Source organism: Thunnus maccoyii, chromosome 15 (genome assembly GCF_910596095.1).
Source record: "Thunnus maccoyii chromosome 15, fThuMac1.1, whole genome shotgun sequence".
Taxonomy (NCBI): Eukaryota; Metazoa; Chordata; class Actinopteri; order Scombriformes; family Scombridae; genus Thunnus; species Thunnus maccoyii.
Genome location: NC_056547.1, coordinates 10,572,382 through 10,589,177, shown reverse-complemented (window position 1 = coordinate 10,589,177; position 16,796 = coordinate 10,572,382). Strand labels below are relative to the sequence as shown.

At 41.3% G+C, this 16,796-nt stretch overlaps 1 protein-coding gene across 4 annotated transcripts in view; it reads right to left on the bottom strand.

The window, feature by feature from the left end:
- Window positions 1–16,796, bottom strand: part of LOC121912715 (ephrin type-A receptor 10-like) — a 154,555-nt gene that overhangs the window by 77,908 nt on the left and 59,851 nt on the right. Inside the window, exon 4 of one of the 4 annotated variants that reach the window (XM_042435061.1) lies at window positions 721–1,008. The exons of 2 other annotated variants lie outside the window; for them this stretch is intronic. In XM_042435061.1, the coding sequence (XP_042290995.1) occupies window positions 836–1,008 (173 nt within the window). In that variant the 3' untranslated portion in view covers window positions 721–835. Of the gene's footprint in view, window positions 1–720; window positions 1,009–12,081; window positions 12,446–16,796 lie in introns of those variants that run through there. One more of the 4 variants, XM_042435064.1, reaches the window with a different exon arrangement.

The following is a 16,796-nucleotide window of genomic DNA, read 5'->3' as shown; positions in this document are numbered from 1 at the left end:
AGCCCCAAGCTGAGATCATTTTAATGGCCTAAAAGAACCCCTGAGAACAAGGAATTATTTGCCTTAAGCCTCAGTGATCAACGATTAACATAACTTGACATGAAACCTTTTAACCGTGGGCTGTTTTTCTTTGGTTTTCACTCCCTTCATTTACAGGCCTATGGCATAGCCTTTTTTTTACCTGTGTATGAGACTCTCTGGAGTGCAGGAATTTTGTAGTAAGTGGATTTACAAACAACAACCACTTAAATAACTTCTGATACTAAAAAAAAAAAAGTTTTGTTATTATGAGGCAAGATCAGACTTATTGATGCTAATCCTCATGCGTCATTGGGACCACAGGAAAAAGTCAGTTCTAATGTTTCTAGCACATTGTGTATGACATTTTTCCAGTTAGGACTTTCACAAAAAGGGCTACAATTGCATCAGTGCTAATGGGCAAACATCAAGGATCAGTGATGACAATCCTTTACTTTAGTTCTGTATTTAGCTGAAAACCACTGAATATATACTAAAATTGATTAAATCTGGTCCCTTTATTTGGCACAATTAAGCTGCTGTAGATTTAAGAATGATCAAAGTTACCACTGCTGATAATCTCAATTGCACAGTGTGCAGCAGGTTTTTAGATACTTTTTAGCTTGCGGCTTTTTATTGGAACAAAGTGTACTAAAATCGTTTAGGGACAAACTGTCTGGAGCCTCAATGGCAAGCTGTTGTGTAGAAATACAAGATCGAGCACACTAGACCACACAGATATCCACAGCAAGTGAATAAACAGTTGCATTAGTTGCATCAGTTGTGTGTGAAGTGGAGGCTACATGTTGTAAACAACTCAAAGGGGGATGCTGAGGGAGACAGATGCACAAATTGTTGGAGCTTGATGCGGCATGACCACAACATGACCAAAGGGAATCGAGCTCGTCTGGACTGGAACCCCGCTGGGTTTAGCTGCTTGTAGAGATGAGGTGGTGGGAACAAGGAGGGATGGAGGTTGGGAGTGGGTGGCTGGAGAGGAAAATGTTGTAGAAATAAGGGGGGGTAAAAGGTTGACAGAGATGCAACGATACAGAATATGAGTCCCCGCTGGACAGTTTTATTGTTTAGCTTGCAGGACGGCATTTAATGTTCCCTTTCTCTCTCTGTCAGTGTCTTCCTTTTGAAATTTTTCTCTCAGTCACACAGAGCAGCGAAAGGAGAGACACAGAGACAAGTATACCTCCTACAAGGACAATGCCAACTTTCATATGAAGGTCTAGTTTCTTCCCTGCCAAGTGTAAGATGGCAGTTTTGTCACCAAATGTTGTTCTGTGGATTTCCGGGCACATGACAGTCACACACACACACACACACACACACACACACACACAAAACATTCACTGTGCTTGATGCAGTATTCAGGTAGGTTCTAGGCACACAGATTTTTTTCACAGTTATCCTGCTGCGTGTCAGAGGACAAAGTGAAACCTACAGCAGTGATGTGAGAGCGGAGGGAAAAAAAAAAAACGTGTTGTTGCCTGCGGGAAAGTTGAGGAGACACTCAAAACTGACATATACATAAACTCAGTGTGTCTCCCCCGTCTTTCTGTTTTTTCCCCTCCTCCCTTTGTCTTCCTCTGTGCCTATCTAGGAGTGCAATTTTGTTATCATTGAATTTGTCCCACCGAAAGAGCTAAAATATCAGTAAAAATATTAAGATATATTAAGATTATGAAGGGTGTTGTCACACACACACTTGTTAATCTCTCCCCACCAAAGAAACACAAGATGCAGATGCAAATAAACAGCAATTATTTTAGCCATACAAGAAAAATGTATGTAAATTACTCTTGCAAAAACTCTGCAACTAAAGGAGAGAATTAAAACAATATCACATTTAAAATACATTATGCATTTTAGGCATTTGGCTGAAGAAAATCTGGCTTTTTATGACCTGAGCTGCTGTTCATTTACATAACAGACACCCACCCAGCCGCCCACACATGCATCCATCAACCTGCTATTTCAGGTCATCTGCTGTTTACATGCACACCAATTAATGCTTTGAACTGTAATCTGAGACAGTTACTTCACAAGGAAAGTCACATACAAAATCAAAAGCTTGCCTGAATACAGTTGTGTTGTGATCTGTGCACGCAGAGTCAAATAAAAGTCAGATTATAAATAAAGGGCAGTCAGTGTGCTGTAATTGGTCACAGTGTGTCTCCAGTGATTTTAGTGCTGCACCTGAACTTAGGCACGTTTTTTTTTTTTCAATAAATTAATAAATTCCTGTTTGCTTTCAGTCTGTCCTGCTGAACAGATATATTGATCGATCAAAATATCAGGTCGGGAGATTGGTGCTCCTGGACGATGCCCTCTACCCTCCCTCCAATCAACGAATGCAAAATTGCATGCATATGCATGAATAGGCACTTGACAGTCAGCGCAAGTCAGTCAGTGTGATGAGTTACTCTGAGGCAGACATCAGGTATGTGGCCAAACTTTTAGACTTAAACAGTAAATGCGTAATCTTGGTTGTATGCTTCTCACTTAACAACCACTCATTCTATTGGATTATTGCAGGGTATGCTCATAGATCTTCATCATGACAGCCTATAGCCAGGCCCCCCTCCCTCTGCTGTGTCAGGAAGGCATAGCAGGTACATTAGTTATGAAAAATGAACAGTGTATCTAAGTACTTGTCTCCATTAGCTCATTTTCTATAGTTATTGTGTGTGTGTAACTTTATGTAACTTTAGCAGCTGAGTGTGTCATTGCAAGTGAATTTCCTGTCACATTACCTGCCCCACTCCCAGGTTACACCAAACAACTACAGTAAAAACTATATCTGTAGTCATGTCTCCCCTAAAATATTTTGTTACAGATGAGACTTGGTCCGGGGGTGTATTTCCTGCAGTGCAGACACTACTGAATGATCATAGGAATATTATGGGAATACTACATGGTACAGGCAGCAGTTTGTCACTTCAATCATGAAGGTGACCCTACTCTATAGATACAATATAGTATAGAATGGAATATTGTGCAGTGCAGACACTACTGAATGATCATAGGAATATTATGGGAATACTACATGGTACAGGCAGCAGTTTGTCACTTCAATCATGAAGGTGACCCTACTCTATAGATACAATATAGTATAGAATGGAATATTTATAGTATATCATTTAGAGAATATTATAGATCCAAGACGAAACTGACAGAAGGGTGGAACTGAGAAAAAAAAGGCACAATCACAAATTCGTCTGCTACTTCAGCACCACGGACAGCACCATATTTTTATGAATACACAGCACAGTTAGGCTACTGATATTTCAGAGCCATGGTTTGGGCCATAGATTCTAACTTGCACAAACCTCAGTCAGATGAAGGATCAGTGAGTCAGGCAGACTAGATTAACATATTCAACTAAACAACCCCTCAGCCCCTGCACTCTCTCCAGTGTCTACTCTCTGCTACTAGGAGATGGCAGGTTAACAAGGGGGATACATTTTGGTCATTTTGCTAACAAGAGGGATGGCATCCCCCCTCATATCACCTACTGATAATATTACATTATACAATTAATTAATAATGTAGTAAGTCAATTCAGCATTCTGATGCATGAGGATAGAAGCAGAAGGTTATCTGAGTTGTGAAACATTACAAAGTAATTAAAAAGGATTCATTTTAACCATGCCTGCAGCACAATGCCAATTTCATTTCTTTGCATGTATAATTAATTAACTGTCATGTTGCAGTGTTTGAACCAACCTCAGTCATGGGTTTGTTTTAAATACATACATTTTAATATCCCCTTAGTGTTGAAAAAGTAGTCATTTCAGGCATTTATTTATTTAATTAATTACAAAAATCGCCTTTTATGAATTAGGGCCCTTGTCCCTCTAACATCCTCTGCATGTCCCTACCTGTATTTGTAAGTGATCTGTGAAGAAAGAGTCCCAAAGATAGACTGCAATTTGAAAGATGTGTGCATCTTGATTGGTAAAGAGTTGGTTGCATACCCAGCAAATTTTTAAAACCTTGGACCAGGACTCAAATGATGAATGACGAAGGAATCATAAAGACAGATTGTAATTGAGCTAAATAGCCTGTGTGGGCTTTGATAAATGAAAGAACAAGTTACCAGAAAATATTGGACCTGAAATCGAGTTTTGATTACAGACCAGCATCATTTCAGTGTCAAGCACTTAATACTTAATGTAATGTCTGACATGAACAAGAATCTCATTAGCATTTAGTATTTCTATCAGGATAATAATGTTGAATTGCTTACATTGCTGAGCTGATGCCTCCATAGTAGATCATTTGCCTACAGCATGTTGTAAATTAATGCCTACCACTCACTGCTTACCCTTATCTGGCCTTTATTTTAACATTTAAGAATAACTAAAACCTAAATTCTATTCAAAATTCAGGATTCTGAGTATACTAACTCTTATCCCTCCTTATCCTCAGACAAACAGGAAAAATAAACTCAATATACCATGCAAACACACACATATATACACACACAAACTGTCTCTATCCTCCTCATCCAGACACATGTTCTGACAGTGCCAGCTGGGCAGATTAGACGGCGTGACAGTTTATTAGAAAGGAAGTGACACGAGCAAGACAGGAAACAGCACTGACATCACATAGACAGCCAAGTCCACTTCTGTTTCTCCACACACACACAACCACACACTGAACCCTTCAGAAGATGAAGATGTCAGCTCTGACACACCACAGCTAACACACAAACAGATCCAGAGATCTGTCCAATACTGTATGAGTGCATCCCCACAAAGATGCAGAATGTGTCCTTATGACAGTTTTCCAGTTTATGAAACATTTCAACTTTTGAAGTATTTGAAACCTGTCTTGCCGTCCTATCTCTTCCACAAATTTCCTCAACTGTCTTTCAATCTTATCTCTCATGATTTATTACATTTATGCCATGCTGTGCTATATTTAAAGTTGCACTAATCCATATTTTTCAATGAAAATGGTTCAAATGACCATGTGGTACGGTCATAGTGACAAACTCAGAGAATTATCACCCAACTTTGCTTTCTGGTTTGGTCCAGCACCAAAGGGCAAATGGCAGACAGACAAAGTTAGCAACTAGATGGTGAGCATAGTGGAGCATTTATCAGCTAAAGAGCCAAATATTTTTCTCAACAGAAATACGACTCCAAATGAATGCAAATATTGTTCTGTGTCTGCTGGATGTGTAAATAGGCAACTGTTTGCTAACACAGTAGCCATAATTTTGTAATATTATAATGTTTTCTTTCTTCTTCATATAATTTAGGATTACTTACGTATGTACATAGGATTACGTATATTTTTGACTGTTATACATCACAACAGCCAAGGCAAATTCCTTGTATGTGCAAACCTACTTGGCAATAAATCTGATTCTGGTTCTGATTGTGCTTCCCCCAAGTAGTCAACGAACAAAAGTGAAAAGAGAGTCATCTAAGTGCAGTGCAGACAAAATACAACAGCAAAGTGCCAAACATATCATGGCAAAAAAGGAGGTCACCTTCTGAAAAATGAGTTTACAAGGCATGATGGGAAATGGGGGTGACTCTGCAGTTCTCAGAGAGGGGAGGAGGGTCATTCTATTACTGGGAAAGCATGACGAGCAGAGCTGGGAGTCAGAGTACGAGGGAGGGAGTTGGGGCAGCTGAGCAGCTGGTAAGGGCAGAACAGAGATCAAAGGCTGGTTTTCAGGTCTGGACCACAGGCCTGGAAATACTGAGCTGCCTTGTACACCAGCAGCAAGGTTTTGAATTTGCTCCGAGCAGCTACAAGCAGCCAGCAGAGGGACTGAAGAAAGTGAGTGACACAGGAGAAATGTTTTCCCCCAGCTTCAGGATATTATATCACAGTTGCTGCTGTAAATGGAACTGGCAACAAACACAAACAATTAGCATGAGCAGTGTTGCTAGCAGAACATGTTACGGCAAATTACTTTAGACAACGCAACTGATGTGGGCTGATTACAGGCGGCATATTCTGATTATGGTCCAACTCTTCAAAAACAGCCACAGAGGGGACTGCAAACCATAAAAATGTACATAATCATCCCTTATACATGATTAAACAGCTTTTAACACTTAATATTGTTTGTTGAGGTCTCATTGTTCTTATATTGGATGAATAAATTCTGAAACTGCCGTCACTATGTAATGAGTTGTTAACTGGAGTTGCTAATTTAATTTAATGCATTAGCTTTGCCAGGCCTGCACAGCTATGCTACTCTGTCTACCCAAATATTTCTTCCCGCTTGGTTGGTTTGCATTTAGGCATGTGTTTGAATGTGTGTGTGTCCCAGTATGAAGATTCCTCATTAGTATTTCCTCAAGACACTTGTTGTGTTACAATGATATCTACCACTGAGAGCCAGTATAATTGGACTAGAATGGGGTCTGATGACTCTAAATGGGCCCCGCACTCATAGTTACAAAGCTAAACGGCCATAAAGCCTGCTGGGTAGTATTCAAACAAAGAGAAGGCATGCCTCTCTGTGATTCGTAGCACCTTTGTCTAAATTACTCTGCTTGTTGTTCAGCTGATGCAGAGCCAAACCCTTCTTGTGCTCCTTGCTCACACACATAGCTTACAAATACACTCAAATATAAACCTTTGAGTGCATTCACAGTGCCACCCCCCAAAAAAAATCCACACACAATGGAAAAAAAATGGAAATACTCCATATTGTATTCACTCTGGCACAACCAAATAATGCATGACCTTTGCTGTGCTGCAAAACCACATTTCAGTCACACACACACACACACACACACACACACACACACACACTGAGACAAAAGACCAAAACATGCTGAGAGATAACACACAGTGGTCAATAAATGACAAAAGCCATCCATTCCTCCATCCATCCATCCTTTTATTTGTACCTGTCTCTCATTGAATGAATGTGATTGGCTGCTGTTGGTGGAAGAGAGGAGAGAAGGGGGGGGTGGGGGTGGGTTGTGTGCCAGACAGAGCCCGCCAATTAGATTGATCTTGGGATGACGGGGTAAACAAAGGTTGCCAAGACAACAGTTGGCAGGGGATCTGACAAAAAAGCTGGAAAAGAGGGGCGGCAGCTAATCTATTCTGTCTGGCCAGTCTATAGTAGAGTAGGCATAGGTATGCATAACACACACACACACGCACACATGCACAGTGCACACGCACACACACATACACACACAGTGACTTGTAGTTCAATAACGGATTGAGATGCTGACTATTCTAATCAATGCAGAGACAAGTGCAACCCCAAAGCGCAAACAAAGAGAAGAGCACAGAGATACAAATTGGTGCAAGGAGACATTTGTGTGCATTTCTGTCTGCATGTGATGCAAACACTCCTCGTTCCTTTTTATGTTGCAAATACACACAAACCACCCCATTACATCACCAAGCATCTGCATTTAATTTAGCAGCTCTAGCTACTGTACAGAGATTTGGCTCCGAGTGATAACACCTCTAAAGTGTGTGTGAAGTGTCGGCGTACCTATTGATTCAGGATGCACACACAAACACACAGCAGCAGCAGCAGCAGCAACAGCAGCAGCAGAAGGAGACATGTCGATATACAATCTGGAGAATTCACACCTAATTGTGTTTGATCGCAGGTCGCTGCAAATCAATATCAGCAGACATCAGCCACACATGTTTATACACACATACAGGTAGATGGGCATCCAGACACATACAAACACACACAGTATATAATTTCAGATGACACTTGTTGATGAGATGAGTTCTGCAACAAATTATTATTTTTGTTATATTTTTTTAATGAATTGGTTAATTGTTTGATCTATGTTATGTCAAAAAATGATGAAAAATGCCCATCACAATTGCCCAGAGCCCAAACTGACTTCTTCAAATTGCTTTTTTGTCTGACTAGCAGTCCAAAATGCGAAAATACTCAATTTGCAATGATATAAAACAGAAAAACTAGAAAATTCTCACATGTAAGAAGCTGAAATTAGCAAATGTGTGGCATTTTGGCTTGAAAAATACATAAATAAATAAAAAATAAAAGATGAACTGATTATCAAAATTGTTGTTGATTAATTTCAAAGTCAACCAACTAATCATTTTAGCACTATCTGAGGTGAACTGAGGCCTCAGTATCAATGAAATAGCCTTAAGACTCAAAAACATACAACTAGCCTTAATATAACAAACTACAAAGATTAAAAAGGGATATGAAAGAGAACCACATTTAACTTGAGTGAACTCTAAGGTCACTTAAGTTCATCCCAGACATTGTGTGTGTATGTGTGTGCTCGTCTATGTCTGCATGACACTAACGTCAATCTGTGAGTGAAGGCAGAGTTGTAGTTAGCGAGCCACCCTGCTGACATTACTCTCTGTTAGACTTACTCACACACTGTGAGCAAAAGATAAAGATTTCTGTCCTCAACGACCCCCACCACGCTTGTCCAACAAGCACACACACACATACCAAGTCTATACTGTATTGTACAGATGCTTTGTGTAACATATAATGTGTGCAGGAGACGAGCAATCATGTTTAAGCGTGGCAAAGCATGCTGACATGGCGTGAGACCAATTGTCAGTTAGGACCCAGCAGCAGGGTCAGACAGGGATGGGGTGGAGGGGCACGGATGGAAAGAGTCAAATGAGAGATAGCGGGAGTAAAGGAGAGGGAATAAACATGCTTCATGAATAATTCAATCTAGGCCATAGCCCTAGAGACACTGACTTTAACGCACGCATGCATGTGCGCACACACACACACACACACACACACACACACTCCAGGCAGGTCACTTGTAATGGAGGGATTACTGTGCTCTCGTGACAAGTCAGATCTGATCCAGAGGAGACGCCTCAGGCAGAGCAGAAGAGGCAGAATAGGGGGGTGGGGATGGAAGAGAGGAGGGAAGGCAAGGAGGAGAGGAAAACCCTGTTAGGAGGGCAAGTGGTTTGGCAGCTGTGGGCGTTGCATCTCTAGTTCCATTGTCGTCTCCATCCATCGTTAGCTATTTCCCCCTCCCTTTGCCTCTTTTCTCAGTCTGAGAGTGTTGATTCACAGCTCTCTTGCCCTCTTAAATCGCTCTCAGATGTCGTGTTGGATTTCTTTTGAACATTAGAGAGAGATGAGGAAGAGGGAAGAGTGTGTGATTGTTTTGATGGTGTGCAACAGGCCTTTGTCTGAACTTGAGAGTACTACTTGTAAGGCACATGTAAGGAGCTGAACATCAGTAGCTGAGGATGTGAGTGTTTCACTGAAGTTGTGTTGTCCATTGCGAACTGCCAGTAAATTTGGTATTATGGTAATACGGAGGGGCTGAAATGCAAAAAGAGTCTTTTATCTTCTTTTGGTCCACATGACAGGAAGCGACCCTGGCTCGGTCAGACGCTCTCAGATCTGGACAGATATTTCATAGTCTGACAGCTACTTAAAAGTCAGATGAGACTTCCAAAGCATTACTCCTCCCTTTATGCCCTTCATCTCAGTGTGTTACATGGACACTCATGTTCCTCTCTTTCATCTGTTCACCCCAGTTTCCTAATAACAAACACATAATAAATGGTTCATTTCAAGTGCAGCTTATGCACAAACAGGTGGAAAAGAAGAGAGAGAGCACAATTAAAGAGGCTTTAGACAAGAGCAGCAGGGATCACGTCTCTCTCTGTCAGAGAAACTACACTTCATACATCCAACTGACAGCACTGGCAGGGAAACACAAAAACAAACACATGCACAAATCAGATCAATACATCTGTCAATACTTACCCAAAACCCAAACTAAGTGGAAGTAGATTGTGCGTCACACACAAAATGTCCTTCTGTTGTGTGACAGACTTTGACCTCTGACCTCCCAGTGGAGGACGGGCACAAACAAAAATGGAAATTCTCTTTACGGATCAATAAAGTATCACATTATGGTCATTACAATGGCCCATGCTAAACTGCCACTACGTAATCCATAACTGCTTATATAAAAAGGTGTCCTAATGTTAAAATATATACACAGCTACTGTATTTAAAGTCCCCTCCATTCAAAAATATCTTTTTCTTCTTGTTACTTCAGTTGGATGTTTGAGCTTCACTGTGCAGAATGATATACCGTGTTTCCTCAAATAGTGGCCTGAGTCTTTATTTACCTCAACTGCAGAGGGTACCAGGCCTTTATTGGAAGCAGACTTATATCAGAGAGAGGCCTTTATTTCCAGTTCTCTCTGTCTGAAAAGTATATTTGCTCATATTTACATACAAAGCCTCTTTGTTTTCTGATCTGCTACGTTAAATTTTTGTTACTGCATTACCGGTAATCCACTTACTCCGACGTGCAGAACAATAATTCTAGCAATTGAGCTCCACCTTGAATGTTTTGGTTATTTGCGGCAAAAGAAAAGTTTTGCTGTGCTCATGCTAAATCTGAGTTTAAGGTGTGTAACTACAAGCATGACTTGCGACATCATATTCACAACTAGTTTGGAGCCAATCGGGGTCCAGTGTACAACTTACACAAGTGTGATGTGAAAACTTGCAGCCTCCAGTGCACAAACATGAAGAATGGACTTTTCGGTGAAGTAGCAGACATCTCGTATCCACTAGTTAAACTCTTAAAACTAAAAATATTTGGATATTCATAGATTTTTTTAAATGAGGGAGAAGGAGTAGATGCAATTTTAAGAATTCTTAACTTGGTAACTGAACTTTTTTGTGGGAAAAAAACATATGAGATACAAATTATTAGTCAAAATAGTGTATTTTTATGTTTCTTAAAACATGTCTGGAGGGGATCTTTGAGCATTTATGAACATATACACTATATGGCTAAAAGTATGTTGACATCCAAAAAAGATTTAGACAACTGCACATTGCAGCCATATTTAATTGTTTGACTCATTCTAAAACCATGGGCAACAGATGCTGCTATATATCAGCTACATTTTCACTTTTGTAGGAGTAAGAGTTCATTAATCTACCACATAGGAAAAAAAGCGACAGAAGAGGGAGCATAAAGAGGGATAAAACAAAAAAAAAGAAAAGTGAATGACATAAGAAAAATTGCAAGAACATTGTGAAAACAAAGGAAAGATTAGGGCTACAGAGACAATAAAGACAGAGAGAAGGGGATAAAAAGATGACCATGTGAGCACAGAAAGAGACAGATGGATGCGGAGAGATGAGAGAGACGAAGCGAGAGCAAGAGGGAAAGACAAAAATCTATACAGAAGGAGGAGGACAGAGAGAGAGATGAGTGTGTCCTTGACTAGTGCCACTGTTATCTTCATGCTTTATCAGTGCTGTGCTGATCTGTGCCACAGACAGACAGACAGACAGACAGACAGACAGACAGACAGACAGACAGACAGTGGCCATACGACATGGCTCACATCCCAGGGACATTAAGCTTGGTCTATAAACCTTGTGCTCACACTCACACGTACACACAGCCAAGCTTATTCATGTACGGAGCGAGCGCTAATGGCACCGCTGTCATTATGACAGCTAGATGCAATCGCCTTGCAGTTTCTTGGTTACTGATAAAATGCACTGCCAGTCACAGGTGTAAAATATATCACAAAGAAGATGACATTTCTTTTGTTGTCTCACAGTTGAGAATAGCAACTCAACGGAAAAACGATGATAATGTCGCTTCTTTAATCAATTGACAGAGGATCAGTGAGAGTTACAAGCATAGAATAGAGCCCTCTAGCCACCATCCGAGCCCCAGTGATAGGGCTTTGATGGTTGTTTCATTCCTCAAATTGAGTGGAATAGGAATTCCAGCTCGTCCGCTGTCTAACAAATGTTAAGACCCGCTTATTTTTTCCCTGCAGAGAGCTCCCTAGAGGAGGAGCTAATGATGGTGTTTTTCCTGGGAAGATTTCACTGACGCTGAGGTGAAGGGATTGTGACAGGCACCACGCACGGCTCTGAGGAGTCTTCAGCTGAGATAAAGACAGCATGACAACGCTGTGAATACACAATGAGTGGCATGGGACTACATACGTAAAACTGAGATGTGTGTGTGTTTTTTGAGGCATGAATGAGTGTTTGTGTACAGCTGGGTAATTGGAATATCCAGGCTATAGTATGTGGAGGAGGTGGGGTGATCCCCTGTGCATGCATGTATGCTAATCTGTAGCGTGTGGAGCATATACGCCTCATGCCAGTTTGCGTGTTTGTGTGTGTGTGTGTGTGTGTGTGCATGCGTGTGTTAAGTCCAGCTTTTACATAGCGTGTGGAACATGTCTGTTGTGTGTATGTACAACTTTGCCTTTCCTCTGTGCCTCAGGGTAGTTTCATGCTATAGGAGGAGATCTAGGAAGACGTTAGATGTTAGCGTGTCCATTGGGAACTCTCTTCGTTAGGGTTGCCAGGGCCTCTTTCTTTCTTCTCCTTTTATATTTCCCTGATTCCAGCTCTTCCATTCATGTTAGCCTACAGCAGCACACACACACACACAAACACACACACACACACCTACTTCATCATAATGCTAATGCAATAAATGCTACATAAGCTCTCACACACAAACACAGTGATGAATTAAATATGGCATCGAGTCTGGTGGGGACGAAAGGGGTAACGGGTGGAATGAATTAGTGATGGCCACGGTCCTGAGAGAGAAAGTGAACAAGAGAGACAAAGAAATACAAAATGAAAAAAGGGTGAATCAGTGAATAATTAAAGGATAGGTTCACCCAAATAACAAAAAAAAAAGCATATTTTTCTCACTAATCTCTAGCGATGTTTAGCAATTCTGTCATTAGCAGTTGGTGTCAGTTCTGTTCTGTTGCTAGTAGCAACCCCTACTGGTATTGTTCTGGTTAGAGTTTAACTGACATTGTTACAAACCGCCTTTTTTGTCAGATCTGTAGACAAGCAAATATTGACAGGAATTCTTAATCTACTGTCCACATGTGCTTGCTGGAACATTAGTCTTTCATTAGAGGTACTCTTTTATTACAGTTGTTTTGTCATTGTCAATTTGTGATTTGTTAATTCACTTTTCCTGAGATCAGTTTACTGCTAACCAAGGTAGCCATTATAATAGCTAACTGTGTCTAATGTTTTGCTAATGCAGTGGGCTAACTTTTGTATTTTACTACTTTTAATGTTTACAAGTGCACGTTGACTAGATTATAAACAAAAGTTCTACTTTTCTGATTTCTAATTACTATCATTGAATGTGTTGTTCAGCAGCAGTTTCACAGTTGACTCCAGTAAAAACAAAAACAAAGTCTAGACTCCAACCTTTATTAGAAGTGTTTTAACTACTAATACATGCAGATGATTAGCCATGCAGATAGTTTTGGCTTCATTTTCCCAGTTCTTGAGATGTGACGCTACTTCTGTAAGATTTATGCTGCCATCCCAATACAAAGGAAGCAAATGGAATTTGATGGGGCTATTTCATCAGTAGAAAGTAGTTTGAAGAAAAACTGCAAGATCTGTGGATTATCCAGAATAACAGACAATGTTCCAGGAAAGAGAGATTGCTGTTGTATTTTCAAAACATATATAGATTTTTATATATTGTTTGCAGCACAAAAGACTTCCCATCCACCTCAGTTCTAATGGTTTGGAGTTGAAATCTCACAGAGGAAAATCTTAAAATGTAGCAAAAACTGAAACTCCATGGCTGCATGGCTGGACACCAGACTGCAAAATGTTTGCTTTTTGGTCAACTGACCCCCCTAAGCAGAATTGATGATGCAATCTTTGGAAAGATTTACAGGCCTATCATTGCATTTCACTCCATGCTGTAAACCCATGGGGCACCTCAGGCGACTGCAGATGGGCCAATTATCAGGTTGAATCGAAGAAAGACTATCATGCATGATTATGAGCATGAGAGGGACTTGAGAAGAAAACCTTATTGTCCTGCTGTGTAGGAGACATCTAGAGATTGAGGAAGTTATAGATGGAAAAGAGGACGGCAAGTGTGAGAGTTAGGAAAAAGTCAATAAGTACTTTATCAAACCACCTGTTCAGGCAATATTTTCATCTGCTTTGCCCGCTGTGTCCCATCGACCGCTGGTATGTTTTATACAACGACAGCATGCTGGTTAAGCTAATAACACAAAAGCTGTATGTAGCCTAACTGTTTATCTGAGTTTGCCACGTATCTTAAAATCTGGCAAATTCCTGTAAACTTAGCTGCAGGCTTAGACAAACCAGCCCCTCCTCTCTACCAGCGGTATCTGCAGGCAGTGAATCACATCAGCAGCAGACGGAGGAGGACAGAGGACATGAGGAAAGACTGCCTGCGCAGAGAGCAGCTGTGCACATGCCCCTTGAATCAGGTTGTGGTGACAGATGGGTTGAAATTATATGGATTGTGTGTGTAGATTGTGTTTCATAGATGATGTGGCAACTTGGGTAACGTCAGACAAACTTATGGATCCGTGTGTATGACGATTATTCATAATAAAGGTCGAGGGCCTCGCAAATTAAGGGAGCTTCCTGGGAGAAACGACATAACAGGAGCACAGCGGGAGAGGGGGTGAATATACAGGAGAAACCCGGGAAAAACGGGAGTGTTGGCAGGTCTGGAGAAGAGTGAAGGGGGGAAACTGTGGAGACAGCGATTATATGAGGAGAGGAGAGGGGTGAGGTGTGAAGTAATGAGGGCTGCAGCTGTGTTGTGTCCAGCAGAGCACACAAGCGCGCACACACACACACACACACATACACACACTGGAGCCAGCCAGCCGTAGGGACTCCAGAATGACAAATGACAAAGTGACAAATGTGTCTTTGGGGAGCAGGGCAACAGGAATTGAGAGTTCTGCAGGGTTAGAGGAAAACACAAATCCTACACCACCACCACACACACACGCATGCACACAAATAGACGAGGAAAGTCGACAGTGTGTAAAGACACAGAGAGAATGATATAAGGGCTTATGGACTGGTCAAGGGAACTGTACGAATATCCCTTTATCTGTATGTATAGTATGTGTATGTGTTTGTGATTTGTCAAACTCGTCAATGCCTGTGATCACGAGGTGACAGCACACGTTGCGGTTGACTCGAACAGTGTTTGACAAGGTGTTCTCATTCAGACTCTCTTTCTTACTCACACACATACACAAACTCTCCCGAGAGCTCGACCATGTCAACCTATTGTGTTCTCTTCTTTATTGATTTGTTCTTTTTTTTTTTTTCCTTTTCTCTCACTTTGTTTGTTTTGTTTGCTTCCTCTTACCAAGGGTGTTTATGAGGCGTCCTCTGGGTCAAAGACACACACGAGTGGAAGTGCAGAGAGAGAGAGAGAGAGAGGGGTAGAGAGAGAGAGACAGTGAGACGGAGGGATGGAGAGGCAGAAAGAGAGAGATAAAGAGGGGAAAAGAGATGAGAGATAAGAGGTTTGCCACCGGGGGTTATTGCCTTTCTCACACTGTGTATTGACTCACCCTATCGGGGGGTGGGCTCTTCTGGGCCGCGGTGTCGAATATACACGCTGACACACACACAAACGTACACTAATCTCTGCAAAGTTTTGTGGTTGTATGTTTGTTGCAGTTTACAATGAGTTGCTGTTCAAACACAAAAAAGTCATATGGAGAAGACAGGCACAGCAGCTTGCAGCCAAACTATCCTGTGCCCGTGCACTAATTGGCATCTTCCTCCTGTGAGTAGCAGGGAGGGCATCGGACAAACACATACACATATATGAACACACACCGCAGCTGAAGGGCGAAGAGGCCTGGGAGATGCCCAGACAAGCAGGGAGAAAAGTGGAGAGGAAGCAAAGGTATCGATCAAAGGGAAGGACCGAGCGAAAAACGAAGGACAGCAAGGCAGAGAGATTCAGAAGGTATCAGAGTGTCAGTTAGAGGGATGGGGGAGCCATGAGGAAGCAGGAGAAGAAAAGTCAAGGGGAATACAGAGAGGAACAAGGCATAATCCCCCCATAGGGAGTTTAATGGTTCAGCCCAGCAGTCGGGGACTCTGGCAGGAGGTCTGAGGACGGATCGATCCAATCCCTCTGACAGGGGTGGAAAACTTTTTGTCTTTGAGAACGGCTGAAGGGTGAAGAAGAGTGGCGAAGACAGACAGAAAGTTGGCAAAAGGGTGAGAGGAAGTGAATGAAAGAGAGAGAGAGAAAAATAGTTGAAAGGAGACTTGAGGGGGTGAACAGTTAGGGTGGTAGGAGTAATAGGAATTATCTCAGTAATGCTGTTTGACCATGCAGAATGCCTGGGAAACACGCTGCGTGTCACCCAGAGTATTTGTCAAACTTTAATTAGAGCTGCAGAACACATGCATGCAGGAATATCCTCTAGGTGGGAATAACTGACTAATCAAATCCATACAACACAAATACAAACAAAGTAAATGGTAAGAAAATAATACAAGATTTTGCAGAAACCTATGCAGATGATGCGCTTCTTCTAAATGACTTAAGAACTTTTCATGCTCTAACTAGCAAATTTCAGATAGCTCTTCTAAAACCCTTTGAAGCCTATAGACTGCTTTTCAATGCCTTTAATTACAGGTTTTTGGCAGAGTCACTTATTATTTTACCTTGGCATGCTGTATGCACATTTCAGGATAGATTAGGCTTCTCAAGAATGACATTATTTGGCACATGAGTGATATTATACATATTCTAAGTCTAAAAAGATTTGAAGAAATAAGGGCTGCCTTTCATGTAATTTTGCAACAGATCTGTTGTTTTTCCCTCAATGGACATCTGAAAAACTGCTATCACTCGACACTGTACGTTGCGCTGATTCAGATATATAATATGTGTGTGACGTCTGCACATTCCATTTTGATT